Here is a 12,277-nt window from a genome sequence, read left to right as displayed (position 1 = left end):
TTGGACTTATCTTATTAGCAAGATTAGGACTAATATTTATAAAATATTTGTTAAATTCTTCCGAGATTTGTTTTCTACAAAATATGTCAGTGTTGTTAATATTAATTCTTTTTGGTAAAGAAGTTGAATTTATTTTTTTCCTTCCCATTATCTTATTAATGATGGACCAAGTTTTTTTATTATCAGATTTGCATTTAATGATTTGATTACTGTAGTATTTATATTTAGCCTTTTGATAAGATCTTAGTAAAAATATTTATAATTTTTGTAATTTATCTCATTTTCAGTGCTTTAATTTTTTTTAAATTTATTATAGAGTTTTTGCTTCTTTTTTGAGCATTTTATCAGTGATTTATCCATCCACGAATTTGCAACTGCTTTAGTCTTAATTTGTATGTTCTCTTGAGGACTTTATCTTTGTAATCTAAAAATTTTATCATGATTGTTCTTAGCATCTTTGCGTCCGCAGCGATGAGCTCGTTCAATTTTAACATTTCTTGCCCCTAAATTCTGTTCAAACAGTTTGATCATCTTTGTTTCACTTTCCGCCCATGTTTCATTTTCGTTTTCTTTCAGTCCATCAATCCTGAGATTCTTCGTGACCGATCTTCGATTTCTCTTTTTTTTTTTTAGGGTTGGTAAGCTCAATATTTTTATGTGCTACATTTTTAGAAACTCTTTCTCAGAAGATTCAGTTTTACTTTTAATCTTTTTTTCAATGAGTTCTTCGTGAAAATTTTAGGCTTTTTTTTATATCAAATACATCCTTTTTGAGTCTTTTAACTTTTTCCATACTGTCAATAATATTTGATTCTGCTTTTTGTTGTCTGTCACTCGTTATTTATTCATTTGCACTAATGAGTTTAAGAACGTTTTCTTCTTATTCCCAGTGAAAAATAAAACCGCGTCCCACATGGGTTACGCGTGGGTTCCGTGTGGGATTGATGGGATTTACGTGGGACGGTTTTTCCCATGTGGTATCCGTATGGAAATTTGTCACCTTAAACCCATGTGGGTAATCCCACATGGGTTACGTGTGGGAACCATATGGTATTTACACACATGGGAAATCCCACGTGGGTTTCCTGTGGGATTTGCATGGGAATTAATTTGAAAGCTGGAAACAAAAAAAAAAATTTTCAAAAAATCTAAAAAAAATTTTTTTTAAATCGACATAGCATTGCGTTACGTTTACATTGTGTGAAAATATTTTATATTAATATAGAGAATGGCAAGCAAGTATATAAGTATCACGAATAATGTTTATCTTTCTTTATAGAAATAAGATTAAGATTTGTGCAAATAGACTTATTATTAGGATAATATAATAGTTATTTGAATATATATCTTGAGTAAATTATTTGCAAACAACTGATGCAAGTTGAAATGTTGTCAAAAACCAATCTTGCATGCATGGGACACTGCAGTGTCCCACAAAAAAATGCAATTTTGAAAGTCGAAGAATTCCCAATTTTCTTTATTATAAAAAGAAAAAAATAGGATGGAGATAGGTTTCTGTAACTTTTTTTATGCTCCAAAACTTTTAACTTTAGATATAATAAGGTCCCTAAGACTTAAGGGACTTACGAACTACATTGAGGAACAAAAACAGGATATTTACAGAAACTGTTTAATTTTTAATCTGGAGTACCACAGTGTTATTGAGAATAAAGCCTCAGGGTCCAGTTTTCAAAGTAATATGATCTAAAGTGATGTTTAAATAAAATAATATGCTTTAAAATGCATATAGTTATACATATAACTCCTGATAGCTAACTATATGTATAGCTAGTTATACATATAATTTGTTATAAAAACTTATTTTTTAAGGTTATGCTTGAACAAATTAGTACCAATTAATTCAAATTCAAGATTTAGTTAAAGTTCAAGTTAAAGTTCTTATTTATTCTTTTTTTTTTTGTTAATTCTATATTTATTTGTTCAAATTTATCAGTTAGTACTATTTTTTACTACAGTAAGAATGTTTATCATTGTTGAACGTGATTTTATTAGTAACTCAATTTTATTTTCAACATATTTTGACAACACCCTTTATATTTTAAATGATGACAGCTTTACTTTTCTATTGATGTTAAATTTATTACGTTTCAATAAATCAGATTGAATCTTAACTGAATTATTGTAAGCTTTGTAGGGGTTTGTTGTATATCAAATGGTGTTGTAAATAAAGTAAAAATAATATATATATTATATAGGTACGTGCGTATCTGGCTTTTTACGGCACCGATTTCAAAGTAAAAATTTGTGACCTTTTTTTTCACAGCGTGCTCGAAGTCGGTGTGGTAAAGATGTATTTATTTGTCTTTTTTTTTAGAATTTTATATCAGCTTAGACTTTATTAAAAAAGTAGAATGTTTTATCTTGAATAAATTATGGTTTTTTTTTACGTGTAATAAATTTTTCAGTTTTTTTATTGCTATTTAAAATTTCGTTCCTGTTCTGGCACTGCATTGATATCGAAGGCATGTTGGTACACATTTGAAATTTTCCAGTCAACTGTATAGATCTATTTTCTATGTGCCTGCCAAATTTCATTAAAAAATATTCATGACCAAATACCGTATTTTTCGACCCAGTGGAGGTACCATTTCCACCTCTTTTAGTGTTACTGTTACTGTTACACTTTATAAAACTGTTTCTGCTATTGTTACTGTTGCTTTTTGTTATAAATTCTGTAGTTTTTTTTACAGTTACCAGTGGTTTTCATTCGTTTTTAAAATTTTGTTTCTGTTCCGGAGGTGCGTTAATATTGAAGGCATGTTGGTACATATTTAAAATTTTTAAGGCAACTGTATACATCTATTTTCTATGTGCCTGCCAAATTTCATCAAAAAATATTCATGACCACATGCCCTATTGTTCCGCGCAGTGGAGGTATGTATTTCCACTTCCGTTACATAGTGTTAGGGGGAGGGGCGGTTTTTGACAGTGGAGAATTCAGTATTTTTGATTTTTTTATTCATTATAATGATATATTTTATTAGAACTGTTATACAAACTTTATTTTTAATAGCCTTTTACTACTAAGGGTATTTGGGTTTTCTCTTTTTAAAATTGTTAAATGATGTACACAAAAACTAACAAGTATTAAGGTGGTTATATATTAATTTTTTTTTTGATAACTAACTCTTTTCACCCACCAAAATTAGTGCAAAGGCAAAATTCTGCCAAATAAAATTTAAATTGCTAAAATTAAAATTGTATAACACTATTTTACGATGATTCTGCATAAAATTCATTAAAAACATAAAACAGCATTTTCTCAGCTTTTTCCATACCCATAATTTACCATATAGCCACCTTAAGCTATATATGATATATAAAAATTATACGTATATTTAAAAAATTTTTTATAGATTAATGGCGATTTTTTAAATTATTTAATTATGATTAATAGCCGACCCAATTAAATAGTAGTATTATGATTGTTGAATTTAATTTAGTGCATCATGGGACCTCACAAGAAAACAAATCTTTTTTATGGTAAAGCTAAAACTTATTTAGCTTGTAATTTTCCAATACCAGCTCATTTAAATATTGGCTGTAGAAATGGACATGTACTGCATATATTTGCAACTAACAACGATTCATATAAAGTAACTGTAGAACTAATCGGTAAGTATTTTAACATCAAAATTTGTATAAGTCAGATTCAGCAACTAGTTAGAACATCGAAAGTCTTTGTAAACCATTTTTCACGAAATTCGAAACCATTTGTTGACATCTGCAACATGCTCTTTGCATACCAAATAACAACATCTGCTGTGGCACAAACATCGCAATCGAATGCAACCTCAATTGACTTTCCTACATGTTCTTCATTTTCTTCTCAACAAATCAGTGTTTCATCTGTATCAAATAGTGATCACTTATCTCCTTTATCTCGTCCTACTTTAAAAACCTCTTCTCATGAACCACTATCCAGTTTGAGAGCTGACCAGTTGAGTCCCAGAAAAAAGGTTATGAGAAAGAGATTAACCATTTTGGCAAACGAAATGGCAATTAAGAAGAGAAAGCATAAAGAGGATATTAAAGGTTTAAAAGATAAGACAAAGGCTAGAGCATACAGATTTAAATATCTAAATCAAGTTATTACTCGTAAGGAAAAGTTAATTTCTCAACTTAGAAAAAAATTAAAAGAAAAGTTTTTAAATTTACAGTTAAAAAAACTTCAAAATCATATTTTTTGTTTGAAACAACAGTTGACATCCACGCAAAGAAAATTTTCTTATCAAAAAGCAATGTTAAGCCATCAACTTGCTGAAAAAAATGCTGCAATTCTTGTACTGCAAAATGACATTCTGAATTTACAAGAAGAGTTGGAGGAAATTCAGCAAGTAACACAAAACACCAAAAATGAAAAATGCTACTCAGCAGATATTAGGAGACTTATATATGACATGCTTGTGTGCCAAGTTCCTACACAAAGTGTGCCATCTCTGCTCCGTAAAATTGGGGAACATACTGGCTATCGATTTAGTCAAATTCCACATCGTACAACTGTAGAACAAATGATGCGTGAGCTTGGTGTGCTTTCAGACTTACAGGCTGCTGAGATAGCATTTACAACAAAGGATCTGACACTTGGCTTTGATGCAACAACCCAGGAGGGTGTTCATGTAAATGCTGTGCACTTGACAACAGAATCAGTATGTATGGTTGTAGCTATTGATCAACTTCCTGGCGGTACAGCTTATGACTATCAGAGTCATATTACAAAGTCTATTGATAATCTCGCTAAGTTATATAGTGATTTCTATCAGCTCAAATATACTGACGTAAGAAGCACTATTATTGGGAACATAACAAATACAATGAGTGACAGAGTTGCAACAAACCATGCAACAATCGCAAAGTTAAACCTTGTTTGGCAGAAATCATTAAATGAACTAAACTGTCACCTTCACCCCTTAGACACAATGACCAGCTCTTGTAAGTCTTCACTTAAAGCATTAGAGACTTCAAAAGGGAAACTTTTTGGAAGAGACTGCATTGCAGCAAACATTGTTATACAGCTGAACAAACTTCGCTATAAGGATGCAAAAGGTACTCTAACTAATCTAAACCATTCTTTTACTTAAATATATTTAGTTTTCTGAATAAAATTTCGAGTTAAAATAAGATATTATAACTAGTGCATGTTTTTATTTCACATTCTTCTTGCAATTGCCAAAATGAGCTTTTTTATGATATTCATAGGTGATCCAAAAGGTTTTGTAACCTTTTTGGACCAACACGAGTTGCCCAGAGGATTGCTACCGCGCTATAGAGGCAACAGACTACATATGCTTTTTCACACATGTGGTATTTTGATCCATCATTATGCCATATTGAAGATATTTCTGTGTTCTGGCTTGGCGTTATGCGGAGGTCTGCGAAATAGTTTATTTCAAGACTTTACATCTGAAACAGGTATCTTTTTTCTTTTTTATACCTGTTCAGTTCATTTGATAAAGTGCTACACAATATTATAGGCTATAGAATTAACTACAAATATAGTTACAAATACAAATTACAAATAGACACTTGCAAGATTAACGGGGAGTAAAGACTATTATAAACAAAGATTATTCTTTGTTACTAATTAACTTTTTCACCTTAGGTATCCGTGAGTTGTGTGTTTTAGCTTTAATTGGAAAGCTACTTTCTGGTCCTTGGATGACAAAATTTTATATTGCACCAGGTACGGGACTTGACTACATATCTGGCATTCAGGTAGTAAAAGATGTTCGGAACACTCTTATTGAGAGCAGCAAGAATCCTTTATCTCTACTTAAACGAAAAACTGATTTCTTTGGTAATGATATTGAAGATGTAGTTTTTGATTCAATAATCAGCTTTTGCCCAGTAACTGATGAAATGAGTAAAGCATTAGCTGACTGCCTTAATGCAGTTATTAGCGTCATTGACAGGCAGTATAAGCGGCAATTTGAAATGAGTTCTAATGATCACCTTAAAGACCAGACTAAGTCAGCTAGGCTTCACAACATTGATTCAGAAGAACTTATGGGTATGTTTAGCGCTGCAAAGCACAAAGCTCCAAATGCCACTCTTTGTTTTCTTTCTTCAAAACTTCGTGCTTGCAAAAATAAAACAACTGCTCTGCTATGCAAAAAGCCAAATGATATTCAAAACAAGTTGATATTATGGGCTATCTCTAATGCCAGAAAAAAGCGGTTTACAAATATGCAATGTCATAATGACCTGAAGTTAGAATTGATAAAACGAATAGCAGATAAAATTCAGAAAAAAGAAAACAAAGAACGCAGAAATGTAGAAAAAATATTAAAAAATTGCATGCCTGATCAGGTAAAAGAAATGTTTCCTGACCTAGAAAATAATGAGGCCTCAGATATTGAAGAAATTCTTATTGGAGCTTCTATTGGAAGAAGTATTTGCCACATGTGGTTCGATAATGCCACTAACACCCAGGATGTATATTACGGCAGAATTGTTGGCATTAAAAAGAAAAAAAGTGATGTATATATAGTTTCTTATTGGAAACCAAAAGAGAATGAAGATGATGATGGTGTTGAGTATGATGTGAGCAAATATCAACTTTCTGCAGACATAATAAGTGGTGATATGGTGATAACATAATAGAAATGTGTAATAAGGTATATGTTATTTTAAATAATAGTATGTCTTATAAACTTGCATTAACAGATATTATTTACAGATAGTAGGTTAATCTTTGTTTTTTATAATAAATTTTACAGTGCCTAATGTATATCATATTCTCTACCCTCCCCTTTTTTTAAGATAATGAAAAGATTTATTATTATTTAATTTCTTTTTATGTATACATATATGTATATACATATATGTATATAGAAATGTAATTTTAGGTAGTCGGTTAGTTACCGATATCCAACAACCAGGGTTGACCTGGTTGCAACGAGCTATGGGAAACCAAAGCTCATTTACTATTTGACATAAGCAAATTGCCTGGCTCATGACAATTAATGTTAATCATAATGATGGCTATACATTGTTTCTACCCAGAAAGACAGACTTTTGCTTGCATGGATTGAGAGATGTAAGTGTTTAGTTACAATAAATCAGTACACTCTAGGCAAATGGCATATGCCATTACCAGATAGTTACGCTAACACATAACTTTCTTTTCATTATAACTTATAATCAAATCTATTATATTTCAGGTTAAAAAGTATTGAAGGGTCTACTTCTATCGAATTTTCTGTTTGGTAATGGAAAATGTGTTGTGTATCAGGAGTTAAGTGATTTTGAGTTTTTTTTTAAGTTAGGAAATCATTCTTATCTTCTCTAATTTATAATGGGTTTTTCAGTTATTGTGCTAAATATCTAATATAATTTCTTTTATTGCAAGGTTTTAACTATGATGGCAGCTTGCTACTGTAGATGTTTATCTTAAAGACCTCAAGATTATATTTATTAATTCAGTAATAACAGTTACATGTTAATTTATTATACATTAGTTAATTGTTCGCCTTAATTTTTTTTTTTAATTTTATATATCTGATATATTTTATCTTATCTATCATTGCAAGGTTACGCAACATGATGAAAACCACACGATTGCTTCGATGGATGTTGATCTTTTTCATATCAAGATTAAACCGGTTCATATTTTTTTAGAGATTGATTATGTTTATTAATGCAATAATAACAGTTATATGTTTATTTATTATCCGCGCCATAAGGCATCCTTATTTATTATCCGCGACATAAAGCATCATAAATAGGTATGGCGATTTTAATTTAGGGGTTTACTTTATTTTAGATATCATTGGATGTGGTTTCCTTTGCGTACTAAAGAATCGATTCTTTCTAGCTATGGATGTCACAGTTTTGTTTGCTTCAAAAACTAGGCTTTCTTCAAAGCCACAATTCTGTTAAAAACATTATTAAGCAAAAAAGAAAATAATTATTATACTCTAAATTTTTTGTTAAAGAAGTATGTTTTTAAAAAAATTATTTTTATTTGTTGCGGTTTCTTGGAATTTATATATAGTTAGATAGATATAAGGACTACTGAAGAGAAAATGAAGGAGAGCCGTGGTGGACGTGTCCCCTTCTCCCCCATTGTTTAGATGGATATATTTTTGTAGGTTTTTAGTTGAACTATATGGTGTTTTATGATTATTTTTTTGTACTCCGGCCCCTACTGAAATATCACGCCATTTCCGATGTTATATATATATATATATATATATATATATATATATATATATATATATATATATATATATATATATTATATATATATATATATATATATATCTTTCATTGAAAATCATTAGTAACGATAAAAATAAGGCGAAAACGCTAAGGCTTTTAATGTATTTAAAGATCACCTATATGCATTTAAACATACGCTATAGAAATCCTATCCTTGGTGCATATTTAATAAAATAAATATATATACCCTTAACCATAAATATATATATATATATATATATATATATATATATATATATATATATATATATATATATATATATATATATATATATATATTGCAAAAAAACGCGATATTTTTTTATGCATATTTTATAAAATTTTGTTATAAATTTTACTATTACGTTTTAATCATTAAAAATATTTTGTTACTTAAATTCAAAACTTTTTTAATTACGTTTTTTAATCGTTTTGCACATTTTACTATGCAAAATTAAGCGCAAATTAACAATGATTCTATTACAAAGCTGCCGTTAGCCGAACGCGAGTTTTATACGTAAGTTGCATTTTTCTTAAGCAATGCTTCATAAAAAATAATGTTACTTAAAAGAGCATAACTTTTTTTGTAATGATTCTTTTTTCATAAATTTTTCACCATTTTATTACAAATTTAAAGCTCTTTCGAACCATATATAAAACTTGAATAAATAAATGGTTTGAAATTTTTACACACGTACCTAATATTATATATATATATATATATATATATATATATATATATATATATATATATATATATATATATATATATATATATATATATATATATATATATATATATATATATATGTAAATTATGTTAGTGTATTTTACAAATAGAGTGCTCAATGTTCTTAAAGAACAGAGCAATAATAAATTAGTAAAAAACACTTATCTAACTTTTATCTTTGACTTGAAGTTTCACCATTGCTGGATCATCAGGAAGAGTGCTCAGTGTGATCCATTGTGGAGTGATCCATTGCTGGATCATCAGGAACTCTTCCTGATGATCCAGCAATAGTGAAACTTCAAGTCGAAGATAAAAGTTAGATAAGTGTTTTTTACTAATTTATATATATATATATATATATATATATATATATATATATATATATATATATATATATATATATATATATATATATATATAATATATATATATATATATATATATATATATATATAAAACATAAAAACAATAAAATTGATACAAAATTTCACTTTAAAACGAATACCATTAACATTGTGATGATTAGGAAACTAGTATTTATGTATTATTATTATATTATAAATAAATAGTTTTTTAATTCATTTTATAAAATAGAGACTGACAACTGATAATTAATGGAAATAAATACAAATTATAAAAATCATGTAAACTTCATTTATTATTTTTAAATACTATATTAATGTTAGTCTACAAAGTTAGTCTACTAAATTGATTTTAGACTAAAATGTTAGTCTAAAATCAATTTAGAGCTTTGTTATTAGTTCTTTTGTGATTTGCACTTCCACTTCTGTCTCTCAAATTTATAAAATAGGTGGTCAAACGCTTGCTCAATAGGTAGGTTCTCAGCATAACAGTGCTTTTTTCTTACACTTTCTAAAGAGAAATATGGCAAATTGATTACTTATTTTACCTAAATCATAGGGTCATCTATGCATAATGATGTCAGATGATGACCCGGTTTATTGAACACCTTCACCCTTCACCCTATCAAACTCAGTCAATTTTTTTGCCATCTCCCATTAAAAATGATGTCAGTTTTTGTTATCATATTATGATGGTATATCTGAATTGTTAATATAATATAAAAAATGCATATACCATCAATTTTTTTCTGGTTCAATTATACATTTATTCTCAACAGTACTAAAAGTAAAAAAAAAACAAACATAAATTGTTCTTTCAGATAAGCAAGCTAATTTCTGAATTTAAATTGTTTTTCGTATGATCCTCTACAGTTTTAAGCAACAAAAGCAAGAATTTTTTCGACCACATTGTTGGTGTAAATACCTCTAAAACCTGCTCATAAATTGTTTTACTTTTTTTTTAAATAAAATATTTTACTTTTTCTTCCATTTTTAATTCCATTTTTTAATTGACATTATTTTGGTCTCAACATCCCCTCCCCATTGTCAATTATTGTTAAACTCACACTGCCCCTCTATCTACTGGCATTATTTATGGATGATCCCATAGCCTAAATAATAAATATATATATATATATATGCATATATATATATATATATATATATATATATATATATATATATATATATATATATTTTTTTTAATTTATTTACAACGCCATTTGATATACAACAAACCCTTACAAAGCTTACAATAATTTAGTTAAAATTCAATCTGAGTTATTGAAACGTAATAAATTTAACATCAATAGAAAAGTAAAGCTGTCATCATTTAAAATGTAAAGGGTGTTGTCAAAATATGTTGAAATTAAAATTAAGTTACTAATAAAATCACGTTCAACAATGATAAATATTCTTACTGTAGTAAGAATTAGTACTAGTTAACAAATTTGAACAAATAAATATAAAATAGTGAAAAAACAATGAACAAATAAAAACTTGAACTAAATCTTGAATTTGAATTAATTGGTACTAATTTGTTCAAGCGTAACCTTAAAAAATAAGTTTATATAATAAATTTTATGTATAACTAGTTATACTTATAGTTAACTATCAGGAGTTATATTTATAACTGCATGCATTTTAAAGCATTTAATTTAATTTATATATTACTTTAGATGGTATTACTTTGAATACTGGACCCAGAGACTTTTTTCCCAATTACACTGTGGTACTCCAGATTAAAAATTGAAAAGTTTATGTAAATTCCTGTTTTTGTTCCTCAATGTACTTTGTAAGTCCCTTAAGTTTTATGAACCTTATTATATCTAAAGTTAAAAGTTTTGGAGCCTAAAAAAAGTTACAGAAACCTCCCTATCTCCCCCCTATTTTAATATTTTTTTTAATAAAGAAAATTTGACTTTCAAACCAGCATTTCTTTGTGGGACACTGCAGTGTCCCATGCATGCATGCTTGGTTTTTGAAAACATTTGAACTTGCATCAGTCAATTGTTTACAGATAATATACTCAAGAACTGTATTCAAATATCATATGAACATGTTAGAGAATGTTCATATGATATTTGAACATCACAAATTTAATAATATTGTTGTGATATGTTATTTAAATAATACCATAATAGATTATGATATGAAAATAAGATAGTATATGAAGGTAATGATCAAAGAATAAATTTACTTGTAGAGATTTAGATGTTTGTTTATTAGTTTCAGAATATTATATTATGTGTGACCGCGGCCTTCTATAATAACAGGCCTTGACATTACACAACAAAGTTGTTAAACTGAAGGCCAATTCCTAATACTGTGTTTACATTTTCATCTTTTAACATTAGACGAAAGTTTGTGTTCATGCTTTTTTAATAAATCTTTAAAATTTGATTGGTTTATAAATTAGATAGCGCAACTTCAAGACGATAACGTTGTAAGGTTCAAGGCGTTAACATTGTAAGGTAATAATATTGTCAAACTAATGATAAGTTTTTTTAATAATTAAAATGCCTTAAAAATGCCTTTAAAATGCTGTGTATCTCTTTGCAAGTCGAACTATTTCAACTACAACAAAAATATCAATTTATACAACTACAACTACAATATCAATTGCAACTACAACAAAAATATCAATACTCAACTACAACAAAATCATCAATTTATAAATTCCCGAAGAATCTAGAGGAGAGAAAAAGATGTAGTGAAGCTATCCCAAGAACTGGTTTTATTGTTACAGACTATACAGCAGTATGTCAACTGCATTGGCCAAATGAAGCACCTTTTGAAAGCAAATATGGGAAGCAATGACCTTTAAACCCACCATCTGTTTTTAAAAATATTCTGCCTAGTTGTTTAGCCACACCAGCAAGTAAAGTTAGAAAAACTGTAACTTCAAGCGGTTTTGGAAGCATTTTACCAGATAAGTTAAATGATTTTCCAAAAAGAGGAT

General features: G+C 28.4%; 1 protein-coding gene and 1 long non-coding RNA gene across 5 annotated transcripts in view; both read left to right on the top strand.

Annotated features, from left to right (window-relative positions):
* Positions 1 to 1,179: 1,179 nt before the first annotated feature.
* Positions 1,180 to 12,277, top strand: part of LOC136087489 (uncharacterized) — a 14,485-nt gene continuing 3,387 nt past the window's right edge. Inside the window, exons 1-2 of one of the 2 annotated variants that reach the window (XR_010641823.1) lie at positions 1,180 to 1,247; positions 11,739 to 12,277. The exon at positions 11,739 to 12,277 is cut by the window's right edge and continues 2,652 nt beyond it. This is a non-coding gene — a long non-coding RNA (uncharacterized LOC136087489). Of the gene's footprint in view, positions 1,248 to 9,519 lie in introns of those variants that run through there. The other variant, XR_010641822.1, reaches the window with a different exon arrangement.
* Positions 3,391 to 7,977, top strand: LOC136087488 (uncharacterized). Of its 3 annotated transcripts, XR_010641820.1 has the most exons (7): positions 3,392 to 5,067; positions 5,221 to 5,433; positions 5,624 to 6,638; positions 6,870 to 7,060; positions 7,185 to 7,445; positions 7,554 to 7,625; positions 7,787 to 7,977. XR_010641820.1 is itself a non-coding variant. In XM_065810362.1 (3 exons), exons 1-3 carry the CDS (start codon positions 3,471 to 3,473, stop codon positions 6,619 to 6,621), a joined length of 2,808 nt encoding a protein of 935 aa, XP_065666434.1. In that variant the 5' UTR covers positions 3,391 to 3,470; the 3' UTR covers positions 6,622 to 6,749. The 3 variants fall into 3 exon arrangements, 1 of the variants encoding a protein (XP_065666434.1); XR_010641821.1 differs by lacking the exon at positions 6,870 to 7,060 and having other exon boundaries at positions 3,391 to 5,067; positions 7,787 to 7,969; XM_065810362.1 differs by lacking the exons at positions 6,870 to 7,060; positions 7,185 to 7,445; positions 7,554 to 7,625; positions 7,787 to 7,977 and having other exon boundaries at positions 3,391 to 5,067; positions 5,624 to 6,749.

The sequence above is a fragment of the Hydra vulgaris genome, chromosome 11 (assembly GCF_038396675.1).
Source record: "Hydra vulgaris chromosome 11, alternate assembly HydraT2T_AEP".
In the NCBI taxonomy this organism is placed as follows: Eukaryota; Metazoa; Cnidaria; class Hydrozoa; order Anthoathecata; family Hydridae; genus Hydra; species Hydra vulgaris.
The sequence above is the reverse complement of the archived record's forward strand: the minus strand, read 5'-3'. Positions and strand labels throughout refer to the sequence as shown.

Excerpts from the sequence above, each read along its gene's own strand:
- LOC136087488 (XM_065810362.1), top strand. The coding sequence starts at position 3,471 with ATGGGACCTCACAAGAAAACAAATCTTTTTTATGGTAAAGCTAAAACT. Across the intron at positions 5,068-5,220 it reads TCGCTATAAGGATGCAAAAG|GTGATCCAAAAGGTTTTGTA; the intron begins GTACTCTAACTA and ends TGATATTCATAG. Across the intron at positions 5,434-5,623 it reads AGACTTTACATCTGAAACAG|GTATCCGTGAGTTGTGTGTT; the intron begins GTATCTTTTTTC and ends TTTTCACCTTAG.